A 20,783-nucleotide genomic window follows, 5' to 3' on the forward strand; every position below is an offset into this window, starting at 1 on the left:
GGATAAGCACCCTTATTCTCCTACTTGGTCTCTTCCAGCTGGTGTAGTGATTGGCAAATGATGTGGAGTCAGGATTCCTACCTTCTACTCTCATCTCTGCCACTAATTCCTCAGCAATCTTGGGCAAATCACTTTACTTCCCTGTGCTTCATCTTACCCATTTAAAAATGGTTATAATAATGTTTATGTACCTCACAAGGATGTTGAGGTTTAATTCATTTGTTTGTAAAGTGCTTGAGAGCCTTGGTTTTAAAGAATGATCTAAGTTCATTCTCTCTTCTCCCTTCCCTTCTCCTGTCTCTTTACTTTCTGTTTGCCCCATTATCCACCCATCCATGTCTTTTTCTGACTCCTGATATTTCTTTAGGTCTTTAAATATAGAACATTGGTATCAGTTCCCGACTTGTCCACAGGTCCAAGCTGTCTACTTTGTAGTTATTTGGTGGCTTGTAATTTTCCATTGGCTTTACTTCTCAGCACCAGATCACTGCTGTATACAGTAAGCTCCTTGGTGCCAAAGTACTGGGTGAACCCAGGCAGGCGCAGTTGATTAAACTGATTGAAATGTCCTCTAAGCAATTTTGGATGGTTTCCAACCAATCCATGTGTAGTGTAAACAAGAGACATCACCTGTCTGCATATGGAACAGGCCAACAACATTCTAGCGCAGGCTCACGCAAACACAGTGGATGAAACAGTCTCTCATGTCATATACAGGAGAGCATATTTACAGATGTGACTTCCAACCACACAGCAGTATGAAGAGTTGCCTGTAAATATTTTTCCTTTAAAAAAAACCACATGGGTATATTTTGCAAATGTTAATACTGTTGAAAGATACAGGTTGAAAACAGTGTATACAGCATGTCCTCATGCCATGTATTCTAGATTAGTGCACATCAGTTCTAGTTAGCAACACTAGTCTTTTAGTAGCTGCAGATTAAAAAGTTCGCTAACAGTGCAGAAGTTTTGTAATGTGAACAAATGTACATTATAGATTGATTCAAGATATCAGCAAACTAATTTAACTTATGACCTCTTGTAAACCAGGCTTGAATTTAGGATTGCAGAGAAAGAAAGCAACTCCATTTACCTGCTCTAACATCAAATATGGTGCCTTTTTCACTTAGTAATAAATCGAGGACTCAATTTTAATTTAGATTATGCATAACAAGAAAATCAACTGTGTTTTTTAACTTCTTTTTCCTCCTCTAGCTATATCTCTAGTCTATAATTATCTGACTCATCATGTCTCACAGGGACATGTTGACAAAGGAGCTGTAACAATTTTTGTAACACTAACAGTGTTGCCTGTTGATATAAAAGGGAGTCAGGTTTAAAGAACAATTTTTGGCGTTGTTACTGCAAAAAGCAAGATTTAGTCCATAATAAAGAACATAAGCAGTTTGTGGTGCCAAACAGTATTCCCTCGAGTCCTCAAATTTAATACTGTACATTCATACTGACTTCCACCCATTTATGTCAAGGTATTTTTACAAATATTAAGAGTCATGCACTTGGGAGGAAAGGAGCATGAGATGAGAGGTATTATACCTTTCTTTACAGATGGGGAAACAGACACAAAAAGTTGTTTCTTGACCAAGATAAGACTCACAACCAAAAATTTTAGCTCATTTCCTGGGTCTAGTGCTGTGATGTAAGTCATCCCTCTTTGCACCAACACAACCATACTGGTGTTGGCCTTAGGACCTAATAATCTTCCTGCTGATGTTTGACTTCTTAGGGCCAGGCTTTCAAAAGAGCTCAGCATAATGGGAGATGCTGGGTATTGAAAAAAAAAGGCTAATCTCAGTTGTGTGTGCTGAGCACTTGAAAAACTGACCCTTAGTCTATTTTGCTATCAAGGAAACATCCAAGAAAGTCTTTATGTATTGGACCATAGGTGGCAATATATACCTCTTCCTTTTTTAATATCTTTCCTTTCATACAGTGCCACCAACCTTGTCTGAGTTAGCCTCTTGCTTCCTCCCCAAACATGAAAAGATCATAAGCCACGTGTGACTTTGGTTTAACATAGTGTTTATATCACAAAGACAGTGCTTTCTAAAATGTGAGATCTCGCAGCACAAAGCTGTATCTTATCTGCATTTCTTAGCTATGTGAATCACCAGGCTCGTCATGCCCATAAAATATAAATCTTTGAAGTGCCACACTGCACGAGCAGGTCTAGCATATTTACCATTTTCTTCTAGCCTCTGGCAGCTGCGGATAAAATCCCATGTAGGGAGATGATTTTAAAATCAGCCTCGGATTAAAAAGCTTGCCTAATGCACAGCATCTAGTTCAGGCTTCATAAACATGTCCCGTAGTTACTTGGTCTTAACACCAACTTTGTGTGTGCGTGAAAGCAGGGTCTTGTTGTGTATAGTTTCTATGACTTCTTGTCATTCAGCACAGAGGAGGAAGGAAGCAATTGGAAAACACATGTATGTGATGGGCATTTAAAAAACTAGAGCAAGTTAAGTGCAGGTACTTCCCTCTGTGTGTGCACTGTACTATGGCAATGGCCCAGCAGGCTACAGACAGCACAAATCCTTAATGCTGGCGTTCACTAACGCCAGCTGCCGCTCCTGCCTCCATAGTACCCCACTATGACTTCCCCCAAGCCTCATCCTCTGAAGAGGCACCCAGCTACCCCCCTCCACCCCATACACAGCCCCACCCCCCTCGGGGGCACCCAGCTATCCCCCCCACCCCATACACAGTCCCACCCCCCTCGAGGGCACCCAGCTATCCCCCCCACCCCATACGCAGCCCCACCCCCCTCGGGGGCACCCAGCTATCCCCCCCACCCCATACGCAGCCCCACCCCCCTCGGGGGCACCCAGCTATCCCCCCTACCCCATACGCAGCCCCACCCCCCTCGAGGGCACCCAGCTATCCCCCCCACCCCATACGCAGCCCCATCCCCCTCGGGGGCACCCAGCTATCCCCCCCACCCCATACACAGCCCCACCCCCCTCGGGGGCAGCCAGCTATCCCCCCTACCCCATACGCAGCCCCACCCCCCTCGAGGGCACCCAGCTATCCCCCCACCCCATACACAGCCCCCCCCCATTGAGGGCACCGAGCTATCCCCCCCACCCCATACGCAGCCCCACCCCCCTCGGGGGCACCCAGCTATCCCCCCCACCCCATACACAGCCCCCCCCATTGAGGGCACCGAGCTATCCCCCCGACATCCTCCACAGCCCCACCCTTCCTCGGAGACCCTCACATATACCCACACGCCCCTCCACAGCCCCACTCCTCTCGGGGGCACCTAGCTACCCCCCCACCTGCCTCAGGGGTGTCCAGCTATCCGCGAACCCCCCCGACATAACCCCACCCCCCCCTCGGAAGCGCCGAGCTGCCCCCTGCTCACGGGCTACCCCGCGTCTCCCGGCTCCCCCCACCTCCATCCCTGTCTGGAGCGACCCGACCCAGCCCTCAGGCCGCCCCGCGACGGGAACACGGACCCGACAGGCGGTAGGGGGCTGTGCGTAGATAGGAAAAGGCGAGGGAACGTTCGGGGGCGGGGCTGAGCGGTGTGGCGCAGGGGGCGGGGCTGAGCAGTGTGGCGCAGGGGGCGGGGCGAGGGCACGTTCGAGGGCGGGGCCAAGCGGTGTGGCGCAGGGGGTGGGGCTGAGCGGTGGCGCCGCGCGCGCGCCTGGGGGCGGGGGCTGGCGCGCGGACGGGGGCGGAGCGGGCTGGAGCCGAGCGGCGGCGGCCGGGTGCGTTCACCTCTCCGCGCGGCGGCGGCGCGAGCTCCGGGCTGGTGCGTGTGGCGCAGCGGGCGGGCGCCCTGGGCGCAATGGGGCTGCGTGTGGCGGGGCCTGCAGGTGTGGGAGGTCGGGGCCCTGCGGGTGCCGAGGGGAATTTACTTCTCGTGACAACAGTTCAGTGAGCAGCTGGGCAAGTGTCCGGGGGGCGGGGGCGGGGGCAGCTCCAGTCTCCCCGCTCTCGGTAATTCCCTGCCCGCGTAGCTGGCAGCGGGTGCGGAACAGGACGGGACAGGCGCTGGACGTCGCCGTTCTCTGCTTGGGTCAAAGCGGGGGCAAGGTGGGTTTTCCTGACGCTGCTCTGCGCGCTCCTCCTCCGCGCTCTGCGGCTGGGCTCTCTCGCCAGTTAGGTTTATCGATGAATCGCTGCCCCACGTGTTTTAAAAAGAACGCCCCAAGAATACGCTCCCCGTTCTTTGACCTCCCACCCTTTGGAAGAGACGAGGCTGTGAAGTGGGCTGCCCTGCGTGTGGCCGGTCACAGCCCCTCAGTCTCTGGGTAGTTCAGTTTCTGTAACTTTATTGGCATGCTGGGTAGAGCTGGGTGAAAGTTTTTGGGAAAATAGCGTATTGAATGAAAAATGAAGTTTTGATCAATATGAAACTGTTCATGAGTTTCACACCAATAGTTTTGGCTGTTAAAATGCTGCTGTCACTTTCTAGCAGTCTGACCTTTTAGTCGAGAGGTTAGGGCACACACCTGGGATGTTGGAGACCCAGGTTCAAATATCAGTTCTGGAACAGGCCCAAAACTTATTAATTGAAAATTGTGAAAAATTTCACATTTGATATGACCCAAACCAAACTTTGTTGTTGTTTTTTTGGAACCGCCAATAAACACAAAAACAAAAAAAATCAGTTATTCATTTAGCTTTAATAATGAGGCATGCAAGTATTAATGTATTAAGTATCTTTCTCAGACAGGATTCACTCTGATAATGAGGTTTTATACAGTGTGTCTAGTATTGTTAGAGCAGCTGGCTATGTGTGGGCAACCCTGTCTCATGTGGTTTCATTTTCATTTGGTTGCAGGCAGTAAAACAGGTTAAGAATAGCAGAACTTATTCTAATTTGATTGTAGAGTTGCCATTTATGAAGGGACACATACATGTTTGTGGGAGAGGTTGGTGGGAATTTAGTAAGGCAGAAAGTGCGGTATTAGAGTGATCCGGGTTTCATTACTTGGTGGTCTGTATTTCAGCTCCATTTTAGAGACCATCCAAGAAACTGTTTAATGAAACTAGCGACTTATTTCTAGGAAACAAAGAGGAAAAGAATTTGCCTGCTATAATTAATCTCCTTCCCTCATCCTAGCCTATCTCTTCTCTAGCTCTAAATGGCCAATAACTTTCGACCTAAGGAATATTGTTTCCTTATCTAATGTGGCTTGCATTTTTGGCTAAATATATTACAACATGCTCTCTTTACATCAGTGTATGCATTTTGAGATCTTTGTGTAGCTTTCCCCAATTTATACAAATTTTACAGATTGCTAAAGTGAAGGAATTGAGGGATTTTCAGAGAACCTGTCATACTGTAGGTAAAGTAGTAGGTTTAAAGCATCAGACTGGATTTCATATTAAAGAGGACACTTTTTTAATTTGAGAAAGTATTATTCTTTGCTACTTTATAAACCTTTACAGGCTGCATAGATTTCACTTTCCCATGTTTATATTGTGTACTATATGTAGTAATGTAACATGAGATACTACTATGTAATTCTTATACTTTATTGAATTTGATATGCACTTGGCTCTTGAAACATTATCATGTGTCTGACTTCTGCTATGTAGAAAATGTTGGCTGCTGTTACTTAAAATATTTGCTGTGTACAATACTGTTATATAACTCTAGAGACCTATGTATAGCAGCATTTAAATATTACTTGTGTGCATTTTCTTTGCCCACCTGATTTCTGTTGGATTTTTGAGAGGAGGAGGAGAACGGCAGTTTAAAGCAACATCATCAAGGTTGGCAGGCCCAAAGCTTCGCAACATTTTTCAGAACTTTTCAAGTACCCAAAATGAAATATTTAGATAATGTTTTCACCCCTCTTAGCCACGAACTATACTGCAAAGAAGCCCACCTTCTTGACCTGGAAACCAGTTAACATCCAAGGTGTTGAGTTTTCTGCACTGTACTTTTCCCTCTATACTTCAGAGAGCAGGCAGGATTTGCAAGAATCTTGCTCCCTGAAGTGCTTGGATATCCTACCTGCCAACAATAGAAGAATTCTCAGGCAAAGGGATGGTTCGTTATGTACATTGGCCATCACATATAAAAGCACATGTAATAAGTTTTGCCTAAAAAATCTCTAGCACCATTTTAATGTTTCGCTAACCAGCTTCGCCCTTATAAATGCTTTCAGTTACCCACCTTTTTAGAGGCCCTCATCCAACAAGTATTTTTGAATCTTTAGGATAAAAGATTGCACATAAAATCTCATCCTTCAGTGTAAAGACAAGGTCTTCTACCTGACCGTCCTTTAATTTGCAAAAACACTGTTCTTATTCTTAATCTCCAAAGGTTAAGAAATCCATATTTGCTCTTCAACATTCAGTTCTCTCCTATACCCACCTGATGACTCCTTCATGCTTCCTAACATATGCAATGACATTTCCCATTGTCATTTTAAAACTTTCTTCAGCCACAATTTACATTACAATTCTTTCCTCACTTCCTCTAAATTTCCTCAGCCATCCCTCTGCAGACCCCCAAATTTCTGATCCTACCACCATCTTCCATTCCAGGCTTTATAGGCCATCATGATGATGCAAATATGAGATTTGCTTTTCTATCATGTTCTTGATGGTTATAAAGCAGGCTCCCTTGTAAAATGTGTTCTAACTTATTTTCCCTTATTGGCTGATGATAAATATCTTTAATGGCGAGTCCACTTCAGATCTAAATTGAGAACACGGCACCCAGCAGTGAGCTGTGCTTGGTGCTGAAGGAGAAAAGGTTTTTACTTGGTTTAAGGTTGACATCTTCAATCCATTTTTATAACCTATGATTTAATATTTTAGCAGGTGGATTGGTCTGAGAACATTCTGGCAGTGTGGGCCTCTCAAGCAAGGCAGTGACTTTATTTAGGGAGTCATCAAAAGGAGCCCGATTAGCCTGATGCATGTGTAGTATATGTAAAACAACTTCAGATAAATTAATAAATAATAAATTGTCAAAAGTGACCTCCCCACTCCTTCCCCATTCACTCAGGCAAAAGCCTAGATAAATAGATGAATCTTAATAATAACAGATGAGCCCTGAAGCTGAACAAATTCTAGCTCTGTCAGGCCAACTAAATAAGTGAATTTCTGAATCAAGAGTGCTCTACAACCTGTCTTCATAGTAGAAATTTCATTAGAAGTTGCAGAAACCATCAGTGATGAATACATTATAAATAAGGCTATGATTTAATCATAGATATTTTTAGCAAAAGTCATGGACAGGTCACGGGCAAGAAACAAAAATTCATGGCCCATGACCTGTCCATGATTTATACCATAAATACCGCTGATTGAATCGTGGGAGGCGGGGAACCCGGGAGGCCCTGCTGCCATTCTGACTGTCACTGGTAGGGGAGCCCTGTCCGCCACAGGACTGCTGCCCCAGGATTGCTGCTCTGGCCTCCCTGGGATTGCTGCTGGGAGCCACAGAGCTGCTCCTGCCACTCCCTGGGACTGCTGCTCAAGTGTTCCCTCAAGCGAGCCACACTGGGCGCTGTTCGAGTAGTCCCTGGGGCCAGCTGCTTGGGCAGTTCTGAGGTCAGCCACATTGGCCACTGCAGAAGTTACGGAGGTTGCAGGAAGTCAGAGAATCAATGACTTCCTCAACTTCAGTGACAAACATGGAGCCCTAATTATGCATTCCTGCATAAGAGGTATACACATTAACTCCCAAAAATGCATGGAATACTCAAGGAGCTGACTGAGGACATATCTGAGCCATTAGTGATTATCTTTGAAAAGTCATGGGCTAGATTTCAGAGGACTGGCAAAGGGCAAATATAGTTCCAGTCTATATAAAAGGAAATAAGGACAACCTAGGGAATTACAGACCTACAGTACCCACAAAAATAATGGAACACATAATTAATCAATTTGCAAACACCTAGAAGATAAGGTGATAAGTAACAGTCAGTGTGGATTTGTGAAGAACAAATCATGTCAAACCAACCTAATGGCTTTCTTTGGGAGGGTAGCAAGCCTAGTGAATAGAGGGGAAGCAGAAGATGTGATATATCTTGACTTTAGTAAGGCTTTTGTTACTGTCTTTCATGACCTCATTAAACTCGGAAAATACAACCTTGATGGAGCTACTATAAGGGGATGCATAACTGGTTGGAAAACTGTTCTTAGAGAGTAGTTATCAGTGGTTCACAGTCAAGCTGGAAGGGCATATAAAGTGGAGTCGCACTGGGTTCAGTTTTGGGTTCAGTTCCGTTCAGATTTTCATCTGTGAATTAGATAATGTCATAGAGAGCACACTTCGAAAGTTTGCGGATGATACCAAGCAGGGAGGGGTTGCAAGTGCTTTGGAGGATAGAATTAAAAGTCAAAATAATCTGGACAAACTAGATAAATGGTTTGAAGTAAACGGGTTGAAATTCAGTAAGGACAAATGCAAAGAAATTCAGTTAGGAAGGAACAGTCAGTTGCACACATACAAAATGAGAACAGATTGCCTAGGAAGAAGTGCTTTAGAAAGGGATCTGGGGGGTCATAGTGGATCACAAGCTGAATAGGAGTGAACAGTGTAACACTGTTGCAAAAAAGGCATACGTCATTCTGGGATGTATTAGCAGAATTGTAAGCAAGACATGAGAAGTAATTCTTCTGCTCTACTGCGCACTGATACAGCCCCAACTGGAGTATTGTGCCCTGTTCCGGGCATCACGTTTTAGGAAAGATGTAGACAAATTGGAGAAAGTCTAAGTGCGCCTGTGTACTGGTCGATGGATAAGCATCCGCTGAAATGCCGCCGACAAGCTGCGTCGGTGGCATCTCTGTGGCAATGCCTACTGATGTTGCTGCTTGTCGGCCGAATTTCGACGGATGCTTGTCGGCCACCACGGTCCTCCGTGGCTCGTCCAGACGAAAGAGGTGGGGGACCATTGGTATAGCTGATGATTATGTCAATCTTTCTGTGAATAGAAGTTTACAGAATCACTAGAGTCACTAGCTAGATGGTTTTACTCAATAGCCAGAAATAAGTGTAGTGATCCATAGGGATGGGATGTCTCTGTGGTGTTTTTTTGTTTTTGGAGAAAACCCTTAGATATATTACTAGAATACCACAATTTCAAACTTTTTAGGATGTAAACATGATTGGAAACAATTTCATTTGCATGAGAAGTTTTGGGAAGCAGAAAGTAGTAACCCCTGTGTTAACGGCATTTCTATTCTTGTAAAAAGTGTCATGATACCTTTTAAGTGTTAGTGCCCAGGACCTAGGTTTTCAATTTCTTATCCAAAAGATAGTATTTCTAATAGCACAGTTACCCTAGCAGGATGATGGTGATATTGATTCAGTTCTAACTAAGAAGTGGTGCCAGCTGCTATGGTACTTGCTAAGGTGGATGTTCTCTCTTACATTTACTGACCAAGTCTCATTTGATCCTGTTCAGTTTATAAGGTTGGACTAGATTTCAGCCTGGCTAACAGAAAATGTAATTAATCATGCTGTTAAATATTTCTGTATGGCTATTTGATTTTAATTATTATTTTTACTAGGTTATTCTGGGGCTTAGAAAGTTGACTGGGAGTACTGGAGGTTACAGCATCACGGTAAGTACACTGTATTAAAATTTAGGGCAGGCAGGTTGGGAAGGGAACTGACATGGAGGCAGGCAGAGCAGGGCGGGGCACGGGGAAATTTAGGCAAGGCTCAGGAATGAATCAGCCCATGAGATTTGGGGCCATCCGTGGGAAGATTAACGTGGTGAGAACACTCTCCATCTTTGGGAAAGGGAGTGGGTAGATTGACTGACTGGTTTCTTGTTTGTGGGGGCAGGAAAGGGAGGTGAAGCTTGAGATGAGAATGCTGAAGATGAGTAATAGTTAGCACTTCACATTTTCCTAAGGGTATACAGACATTAAACCTTACTTACAGCATGCCTGTGAACTATGGCAGCATCCCTTTCACCATTTTACAGGTGGAGAAACTGAGACAAGGATTTTAAATGACTTCCCTAAGACAATAAAGCAAATCCGTGACAGACAGGATTACAAATTGGGTGTTCCCAGCAGCATGCTCAAGCTACTAGTTTCTACTAATATAAGTACAGTTTATTATCACAAAACTTTCAGAATTACAATCTTTTGCATGTTTCAAAAAGGAAAGAGATGAACTTCAGTGTAAATCACTGTTTATAGTCGTGTATTGTAATAGAATGTAGCCTACAGTATTTGGAGTGGGTTTCTTCTCCTTGTTTAAGGTGGCTTTCTAGAAGATGACCATAGAGGATCTCCCAGAACCGTCCCAAGAAGGAGATTCATTGATTGAAAGATACCAGTTTTTATTCCCAGGCCCTGAAACATCAGTTACCTTTTCAGTTGCAGCAGCACCAATGCCTTCAGACTGTGGTATGTATATTTACAGAAGGCAAGAGTTTGTGGAACTACTTTGAGATCCTGTGCAGTGCCTGAGTTTGAGAGGGGGAAGTGAGTTTAAAAGCATACCATCAATTTAAAGATTATGCTTCTGTCTGCAAATGTATCTACAGTTTATTACAAGTAATACCTGAAATTTCTACGAATGAAATGAGTGGAAAAAATATTTTCTAGTTTGTGCATTTCAATTCACTTTTGTTTTCAGTCAGTTTTGCTATTTCTTCTGTACATTCAGTCACTGTGACCTTTCCCTGCTTTTTGTAGGCTCCTCACACATCAACACAGAAGTGAAAGTTGTCTAAATTAAAAAAGAAAATTGGCAGGTTGACTCAAATGCAGGTGCAGTGCCTGAAAATATTTTAAAATCACTTTTAAGAATTGACCGATTTCCAGTGGGCAAGGCCCCATAAGTACTCCATTTTCGAAACACACAGTGGGACTTTGGGAGGAAGAAAACTTCTGTTGGAAACGTGTTCATTACTAGGGAGAACGATATCGCTTCCATTAAGATAGTGGAATTTACCTTTTTGAGATACTATTAAATTGTCTTTATATTCATCGTTTGAAAATAGAGTTATATATTTGAAACAGTTTAAATAAATATTGTCCCATTTGATCTAGTGATTAATTGGAAATGTTTAAGAAAATCTCTACCCTCTCTTCAGATATCAAGGGTGCTTGGGAGGAATATTGTACTTCCATGCTGCTGAACACTGTAGTATTCTATGTTCAGGAGAATTAGTGTTCTTGAGACCAACCTCTGTTGCTGGTTTGAGGATCTGGGATTTAAGGTTTTAAGGATTGCACATGCTGTAGTTTAATATGTGAATATGTATCTTTCACTGCTTAGTCCCACTCTTTTTTGATAGATCTGCTTACTCAATGAGCCAATCATTTCTGCCAATGATGCTGGCCTAGATTGTTTGTTTTTCCACTTCTCCCTCAAGCACCTCCCTGGTTTCTCCCATTCTGCACCCTGTGTGTGTGGGGAAAACTTGCTATCTGAATATATAAAGGCACCACCCTATTCTACATCTTTCCTTAAAATCTTTGTGTTATGGAGGCAGGCAGAGCAGGGAATGGACACAAGTCACCAGTTAGGCACTAGTTAGACAAGTGGTGAGACGGGACTTGCGTTGTTCTGCTGAACTTGTTTAAATGCAGCAAAGAGTCTATTTGTTTAAATGTAACTTCATCTGATCTCCCATACCACCTTATTTCTGTTTTGTCCACCCATTGATGTCTGTCTGAAACCCAAATTGTGAATTCTCTGAGTCAGGAACTGTCATCTTTATTAGTTAGCAGAAGGGGGTTTGATCCATGTTTGGAGTTCTGGGCAATTCCCTAAAGTAAATAATGTGGGGGTTTATTCTAATCTTTATAGACTCTATATATGACTTGGTGCTCAAAGTTTTGGGTTTTTATTTGTTTGTTTACAGTGCAGTTACATGCTGAAAGGACTCTGTAAAAATTGCATCGTGGGGGTTCATGTTTGTTCTCTAACTTTCCATAGCCAAATTGCTCAGTTTACCAGTTAAAAAGATAATTTCTTTTTAACTACCAGCACCCAAAATCAGGCAGGGATCTGAAAGTTTAACTGTACCCTTTCTGGTTTGTACATTATTTACTAATACTTCTCCATTCAGATGATAATTCTGTCGCACTTCCAGAGCTGTATGAAGCTATCAGGAACAAAAAGTAACAACTAACCTTTATTTATATCAAAATAATAAACAGATTTGAATACACACAGTGAGTCTGAACTCTACCTTACCAGCTTCACTCTGAAACACTGTTTTTAACCTATTATAACACTGTAATGGAGAAGAGAATCGGGACCAGTGAGCAGAACTGTCAATAATCTAATTATAACTTCTTCTGTCAGAGGATCTCAAAGCATTTAACAAATATTTATTTATTCCTCAACTCTATTGGAGATTTAAGTGTGGCATGTGGCATTTTCATTTTAGATTTTTTGGGAACTGAGGCATGGGACCATGAAGGGCATTATCCTCTCACTGAACATGAAGAGACTTACCAAAAGTCTCACAGGGCATTAGTATAGTAGTAGTAAAAACCCAGCCCTGTTGACTTGCAATCCCATGCTTTAGCCATTAGATTGTGTAGCCTCTGTTATGAGTACAAAGATGCCTTTTTACAGTCACCTGTTTAACCATAACCATACCAAAATGGTAGTTATTGCTTATCAGCCTCGGTACTTTGTCTGATTACCTCTTTATGGTATCTAGAGCTTAGCTTTAGCAATGTGTGTGCTCCTTGAGAGAGCAGGTACTGGATGAGAACCAGGGGTACTGGATCTGCTTTTTTAGACTCCTCTCAGATCCTTTTTGCCTGTGTATGGTGGTGGTTGTGCTGTCTATCTGTCAGGTTTATAAAACCTTTTACTGTTCACTAGTATGGATATCATAGTTGGTGAACTGGTATACACTCTTTATTAGTTTCTCTCCTCAGTATTTGTTTAGGATACTATAGCTTTTTCTTACCCAAATGATCATATTGTGGTTATATTAAAAAGTTGCCTTTCAGTACATAATAGAGAAACAGCTTTCTAGCAGTTTAGAGATCTGGAGGAGATGCATGGGAGATAATCATGGCTAGCCCACTGTCGTCTTGTGACTTGCTGCAGTAGCTTTCAGCATGAGATTTTCTTGGGCTTAGAAAGAGGATAAATGTAATGGGTACATTCTACTTATTCCCAAAGCTATAAGATTTGTTGGTGCAGGGTGGCTTGTGTTAAGAAGCAAGGCTTGAGTGGTGCTGAGGGTTGAGATTTTTGACAGAATTTGGATTTGAATTAGAACTCCTAAGTGATAAATAGCTTTGAAGCTCTACTTTTTTTTCTGCCCTTTGGAGTCAAGGAGACATGTGATGAAAGAAGCTTTAGAATATTGATGTGTCCGCTCTTCATTTGCTTTATCTCTTGACCCAGTTGAAGTTGTGGTGAGTCTCACTTTTTGGGGGAAAAGTCATGGCGATGCATCCAGAGGTAGTTTATACCTCTCAGCTCCTCCAGTGTCACGCTCTCAGCCCTGTCCCAGAAGTCTGAGACCTATATTTACTCAGTAATATCTCTGTCCAGCTAGCCCTGTATCTGCAACTGCTGCAAGACAAGTTGACATTTTATGCATTCATTATAAACCTTTTAGAAGACAGCCGCCATAATAGGCTTTGGGGTGATAAAAGTTCAGTGATTTCCTGTTTCCAATCACTGGCTGAGTAAGATGCATCTAGCTTCCATTCCTCCTGCAAATAATCACAGCTATCCAAATTGATATTTTCAGGATTTAAAAATTTTCACTAGTGCACAGCATACTACCATGTGTGGGTAGGGGACATACATAGGTTTTTAATCTGAAAGGCTGTATCTTTGATGCCTGTGTTGCCAGCACAAAGTGCCCGAGGCCAAGCAACAACGGGGGGGGGGGGGTGGGGGGGTCCGTTGCCCAGTGTGCCGTGCCAATAAACACACCAGGGTGGAGAAGCAAACCAAGTTTATTTGAGATCTCAAAGCGGTGCAGGGAGACTGACGCCTCAAATCAAGCACACCTAAACAAGCAGTCTGTTCCTTTATATCCCATGACAACTTTTCTTGCTGACTAGCAATCTCCCGTTTCCCCTCCCTCTTCTGTCCGACTGCAGCATTTTCTTCTCACACACTTTTTTGTCTTCCTCCTCCCTCTCCCCCTTTCTGCTGCAGAGACGTGTATGCTGTATCTAAAAGCGGCATTGAAACTTGCTTCAATTTAGCTCCAGTGTGTTACAGCAGGGAACTGGCTGTTACAATCAGAAAACTAACTGCTGACAGTACATTTTACAGCTCTTAACATATTAGGTTACACTAGGTTACACAAAGTGTTAAACATGGAGGAACAATGGTTCACTGAGGCCGACAACAGGAGGGCTTCATTGACACTTGTGGTCTACCACCCTCCCAAGTTACCTAGGGTTATACTTGATGACACCAACAACTCCCTCCTTTGAGAAAACTCAACAAACTTTTGGCTGAGTGTTCTCAGATGCAGAGGATAAAAACAGATTAAGCTCATAGGCGTGGGGGTCGCTAGTTAGAGTCAATTGGGAAATACCAGGGCATCGGGGGGAGCAGAGTGAGTTCAGGAGCGTTTTACAGCATTGTATGAGCACAAAAAGAACAACAAAGAGAAGGAGTACACAAAAGAGCAAAAACACTATACGCCGACCCCATGCACCTAAATCGGGCATCCAGGAGGTTAACCAGCCCCATTCCTCTTGGACTCCTGTACCGGTGTTATCAAGGGTAATACGGTGAAAGGCGATAGCCTGCTTTCTAATAGCATGTATATCAGTTTCCACCTGCTGCTGTTGGTTTATAAACACACAACAGCTGGAGTTAACTAAGGCACAAACTCCACCCTGATTAGCAAGGAGGTAATCTAGGGCCAAACGATTTTGTAAAACTGTCTGGGACAATTGAAATACTTCACCCTGGAGAGTTGACAAGGCATCTGCTGTGGAATTTGCCATTATCTCCAAGGCAGCAGAAATATTCACTATAGCTTTTTCTAACTCGTTTACTCCCAACCAAGGCAAAAACCAGCGGACAAAGGAGTGAAAACTTGTAGGCCGATTGGCCAGGGGATTAGCAGGAACATTCCGTCGGCTCCTCCAAACATGATTACGGACCTCGCCTTGCTTCAATGTTGGATGTATTGTGACAGCAGGGACCACAGCCCCCAGGGCACAAGAGCCCCACCAGTCAGCTGGGAGCGCTTTATAAGCCATCTGATTACAAAGCCAATACCAGCCAGATCCCGTAGGGACCGGCCATGGGGCTCGACCACAGGTGGAGGAAGAGCTCAGGTAAACATGTTCTGAGTAATTGCACTCCACCGTGGCATTGCCCACAAAGATGGTATTGTCTCCCTTATCTCGCCAGTAGCATGCAGCATAGGGACCCAGAGGTACCATATGAATGGACCATGTCTGAACTGGGGGGTCCGGGCTGTAGTTGCAATCAGGAAAAAGCTGATCTATAAGTGTGCCATTGAGTGGAAGGGGAACACACCATAGCGGAATGCCCTGATTGGTATGGGTGGGAGTGTGTATGCAGACCCAACATGAGGATTGATTTACATCTTGTGCAACTGCCTGGGTTAAATGCAAAAAACTATTATCTTCCCACTTTGCATGCATTTGGGGGAACACAGGAGTTAATAGCAGCAATATCATGGCAAACAGTAGCAGGAGGGCAAACCCTGGACCTGAACCCATATTGGGCGGATTACTTTAGGGCCTCAGAATCTTAAGGCCTCAAATGCCCACAAAATAAGAAAATTAAGAAGTACAACAACACACAAATTAAAAATCAAAGGATCCAGGCCAACAGGTTAGGCTGGCCCTCTGAAAATAAACACAACCAATGTATAATGTGTTCTCAGGGAGTGTGCTGTGGCGGTTCAAAGGGATCACAGGGCATTCCCAGTGCTCCTTATTGTCGCTTAAATAACAGCTTAAGTCCCAAATCGTCGCTGGAAGTTTTCTCAGCAGGCTGGATGGTCCCCTGTTCAGTAGTGGGCACTACTTTCAGACGAGAGTGATGAATCCAGTTTGGGTCACTCCACCTTTGGTGCTGTATGGGAAACCAGCAGGACGGTGTGGGGTCCTTTCCACTTCTCTTGGAGAGGCTCGTCCTTCCAGGTACGAACAAGCATGGAGTCGCCAGGTTGCAAGGAATGGATTGGGATATCCAGCGAAAGAGGCTGCAAATCTTTGGTGTACCTGTGAAGAGAACAGAGAACAGCAGACAAAGAGCGCATGTACTGAGACAAGAAACCACACCCCATTTCCCACTCCCCTTCCAGAACCGGTGTACCGTTCATAGGCCATGCCCTTCCAAACATAATCTCAAAGGGCCTGAGCCCTAATCTGCCCTTAGGGAGGGCACAGACACGGAGTAAAATAAGGGGCAAAGCATCAGGCCACCGAAGAGAGGCCTCCTGGCAGACCTTCGAGAGATGTCGCTTGATTGTCTGATTCATGCGTTCCACTACTCTACTGGCCTGCGGTCGCCATGGAATTTGGAGCTTCCACGGGATCTGTAAGACATCCGATATGTTCTGAACAATTTTTGATGTGAAGTGGGTTCCATTGTCAGATTCCATCCACTGGAGGAGTCCAAATCGAGGAATAATCTTGACAAATTTTAAGGCCACTGTTCTGGCAGTATTGTTTCGACATGGGAAGGCTTCAGGCTATCCGCTGAATTGATCCACTAAGACGAGAAGGTATTTGACCCTTGAGTCCGGGGGAACTCAGTAAAATCTATTTGCCACACCAGTTCTGGACCTGGGGTGGGTTCCAGAGTGGCTGGCATCACTGACAGTCCTGGTCGTGGGTTATTCTTTTGGCAGACCAAACATTCAGCTTGTACCTGGGATGCTAGGGGTCTAAGTCCAGAGGTTAGAAAATATTTACTCATAAGCTGGGTAAGAGCCTCCCTGCCTGCATGGGTGGTTTGATGTAATTGCTGTAACACTGGTTGGATTAGGCTCTTAGGTAATAGAATTCTTCCCTCTGGGGAGTGGAGCCATCCCTCCTTTTCCTGGAGACCAAGCCTGTCAGCCAGGTTTCTTTCTTCCAGAGAGTACTGCAGGGCTGGGAGCTCCCCTACCGATGGGATAAGGGCATGCATATGGGCAGTCTCTGCCTCCGGTGGCTGCAAAGTAGCAGCACGCTTGGCTTCCCTGTCTGCCCTAGCATTATCTGGGCCACATCTTGATTTTCCCTTTGATGGGTCTTACAGTGCACCACTGCTACCTCTAAGGGGAGCTGTACGGCTTCTAGAAGCCGGAGGATATGGGACCCATGCTTAACCGGAGAGCCTTGGGCTGTTAGCAGTCCTCTTTGCTTCCACAGGCCAGCATGTGCATGTAATGCTCCAAAAGCATATTTAGAGTCAGTAAAGATGTTGACCCGTTTTCCTTTTGACAGTTCAAGTGCACGGGTCAGGGCTGCTAGTTCAGCAAGCTGGGCAGATGTCTCAGCAGGTAAACCCTCGGCTTCCATGGTATCGCGGAGGGTCACAACAGCATAGCCTGTCCTCCTTTGTCCATCTACAACAGCACTACTGCCATCAGTGTGCCACTCACACTCTGCATTTGGAAGTGGTTGGTCCTTTAAGTCCGGACGGCTGGAGTGTTGGGCATCTATTACATCTAGACAGTCGTGTTCCTGCTCCTCTGTCTCTGGCAAAAGGGTGGCTGGGTTAAGGGAGGGGCAGGTCTGCAGGGTCACTTCAGGGTTCTCTAAAAGCTTAGCCTGATACCGAGCCACCCGAGCCTGGGTGAGCCAAAAACCACCCTTGGCATGCAGTAGGGCCCTCCCAGAGTTAACTTCTCGGCTTCCTCAAGGACTAGGGCAGTTGCAGCCACTGCCCGTAAACACGCTGGCCACCCCTTGGCAACTGGATCAAGTTGTTTGGAAAAATAAGCCACGGGACGTTTCCAAGTGCCTAATAACTGAGTAAGCACTCCCAGAGCCACCCCTTTCCTCTCATGTACATACAGTTGAAACGGCTTGGAGAGGTCCGGCAGACCCAGGGCTGGGGCTTCCATCATCTTTCTTTTTAGAACCTTAAATGCCCTGTCAGCTTCTGGGGACCAGTGAAAGGGGGCGTGATCCACTCCCTTAACGCATTCGTACAATGGTTTGGCCCATAGTCCAAATTCAGGAATCCATATTCTGCAAAAGCCTGCCATGCCCAGAAACGCCCTGAGCCGTTTACGATTGCTTGGGATAGGAACTTGACAGATTGCTTCCTTCCTTTCATTTGAAAGCTGACGTTCTCCTTGCCTTATGTGAAACCCTAAGTACTGTACTTCTGGAAGGGCGATTTGAGCCTTACTCCGTGCTATCCGATAGCCTCGGAGTCCAACAAAGTTCAGGAGGCTCACAGTGGCTTTAAGGCAAGAGGTTAAACCCACAGCTGCAATTAACAAGTCATCTACATATTGCAGGAGGGAGGACCTTGTCTTAATTGTCCCATTCCTCCAAGTCTCTAGCCAGGGCCTGGCCAAAAAGGGTGGGGGAGTTTTTAAATCCCTGGGCCAAAACTGTCCAGCAAAACTGCTTCTTAACCCTCCTTTTGTCCTCCCATTCGAAGGAGAAAATCTCTTGAGATGGTGTATCAACCGGAATTGTGAAGAAAGCGTCTTTTAAATCCAGGACCAAAAAATGGGTGTACTGTCCCCCCACAGAGGCCGACGAGGGGGTGCAGAGTTTTAACCCGTTCCTTAACTGCTCTGAGGTCCTGCACCAGCCGGTACGTGCCATCAGGCTTTTGCACAGGCAAGATAGGAGTGTTCCAAGCTGACTGGCATTCTCGAAGTACACCATATTGTAGGAATCTGTCTATAGTTCCCTGTAGCCCCTCTCTGGCTTCCCTCTTGATTGGATACTGTTTGATTCGCACCGGCCTTTTCCTGGCAAAAGCTGCACATTGACGGGTTTGATGTGTGGCTTTTCCCGGGACCCCTGATGCCCAGACTAGGGGGTATATCTGGTCCTCCCACTGGCTCCACTCTGGGGCTTGCATGGCTGAGGGCTCAACTGCAAGAGTTATTATCCATGCATTCTCGGGGGGTAAGGTAAGGGTTATTTCTTCTTGAGTAAAATGCAGGGTGGCACCTAAGCGACAAAGCAGGTCCCGTCCTAGCAGGGGTGTTGGGCAATCGGGAAGGTAAACCAGCTTGTGAGATATAGTTCTGTTTCCCAAAGCACATTCCGCTGGGGCATACACTGAACACTTTATTCCTTTTCCTGTGGCACCCACCACAGTGAGAGAGTCTGCCATGGGCAGCTGAAGGGGTTGATTTACAGCTGTGCGTGTTGCCCCAGAGTCTACTAAAAAGTCTATTTCCAAATTTCCCACCCGCATTTTTACTCGGGGTTCTGGGGGCAGGATGGTCTGTCTCCCCTGACACCCCTATTCATGATCCTCTGCAGCCATCATAGTAGTACGCTCCCTTTGGGGGCATTCATTTTTCCAGTGTCCCTCCTGCCGCAGATAGCACACTGGTTGCGACCCAGGCGCTTCTCCTGCGGGCCAGGGCGTCCACAACCACGGCCCCTTACTCCCCGGCCCCTTCCACCTTCCTGGGGTCTTTCCCTGCCGGCTTGCACTGCCGCTACCAACATTTTCACTTGCTTTTTCTCCTTTTCTCCCTCTCTCAGGCTATAAGCCTTATTTGCAGTTTCCAGAATCTGTGCCATGGTCATGCCCATTAAATCCTCCTTTTTCTGCATTTTCCTTTTAATATCAGGGGCTGCACGACTGGTAAAGATACCTTTTATAATTGCCTCAGTGGCCTCATTATCGGGGTCTGCATTTGTATTCTGCCGAATAGCGTCTCGGATGCGCTGCAAAAAGGCAGCCGGACTTTCCTTTGGTTCATGTATTATCTCATATGGTTTTGCCCAGTTGTTGTGTTGGACAGCCAAGTGTCGGAGTCCGTACAAAAGCAGCTCCTTGTAGGAGGTGAGGAGGGTGAAATGCTGCTCATTATTAGGATTCCACCTGGGATCAGCCAGGGGAACCGCCTGCGCTGGCTCAGGGGCATTTGGATTCACATCATGTATCTGCTGTGCCTGCTCCCTTGCCTTGGCCATAACCTGATTCCGCTCCACCTCAGACAACAGGGTCCTCATAAGGATCTGACAATCGTCCCAGTCAGGCTTGTGACTAGCCAGACACCCCTCAAAAACTGAGATAAACCAGCTTGGATTTGTTGAGAATTTCCCCGCCTGTGCCTTAAAGGCTCCCAGTTCCACGGGGTTAAAAGGGACATGGGTGTAAACGTGCACAGTAGCGGCCGGGCGCCCTTCCTCTTCTGGGCGGGCTATTAAGGTCTCAGTGATCAATGGATAGAATCCCACTGAGGGAGCAATCCCTGGGGCCTGGGGCACCTGCTCTTTATATGGTGGAGATGTGAAAGCCGAAGGGAACACCGAATCTGCCATTACAACTGTAGGAGGGCTCTGGGGACTAACATTAGTGATTACCGAACCTGTCGGAGTCAAATTACACTGTTGCAAAATATCAGTCCTATGCCATAAAGCCATAAACAATTGCGCATACAGATGTTCATTCCATTTACCTGTTGGCTGACAAAACAGGATTAGCTGAAGGATCGTATTAAGTGATCCTTCCGGTGGCCACCTTTCTTGACCCTCTAGTTGGTATTGAGGCCAGTCTACTGTATAGAACCTTTTAAAGTTATTCTTAGTCATTGGATCCGAGCCAAACACCTTCCAATTCACCAGAATGCATTCTAAGGGAGTACACTGTACCTGCCGTCCCATACCATGCCCTTGACCCATTATATGACGCTCTG

At 45.5% G+C, this 20,783-nt stretch overlaps 1 protein-coding gene across 7 annotated transcripts in view; it reads left to right on the forward strand.

Annotated features, from left to right (window-relative positions):
- Nucleotides 1-20,783, forward strand: part of CLIP4 (CAP-Gly domain containing linker protein family member 4) — a 72,366-nt gene that overhangs the window by 13,888 nt on the left and 37,695 nt on the right. For 3 of the 7 annotated variants that reach the window (XM_030557342.1, XM_030557347.1, XM_030557348.1), the window contains exons 1-3: nucleotides 3,706-3,778; nucleotides 9,514-9,567; nucleotides 10,218-10,365. In XM_030557342.1, the coding sequence (XP_030413202.1) occupies nucleotides 10,233-10,365 (133 nt within the window). In that variant the 5' untranslated portion in view covers nucleotides 3,706-3,778; nucleotides 9,514-9,567; nucleotides 10,218-10,232. Of the gene's footprint in view, nucleotides 1-3,688; nucleotides 3,779-3,833; nucleotides 4,063-5,736; nucleotides 5,796-9,513; nucleotides 9,568-10,217; nucleotides 10,366-20,783 lie in introns of those variants that run through there. The other 4 variants (XM_030557344.1, XM_030557343.1, XM_030557346.1 and 1 more) reach the window with 4 other exon arrangements.

This window comes from Gopherus evgoodei, chromosome 3 (assembly GCF_007399415.2).
Source record: "Gopherus evgoodei ecotype Sinaloan lineage chromosome 3, rGopEvg1_v1.p, whole genome shotgun sequence".
NCBI classification, from domain to species: Eukaryota; Metazoa; Chordata; order Testudines; family Testudinidae; genus Gopherus; species Gopherus evgoodei.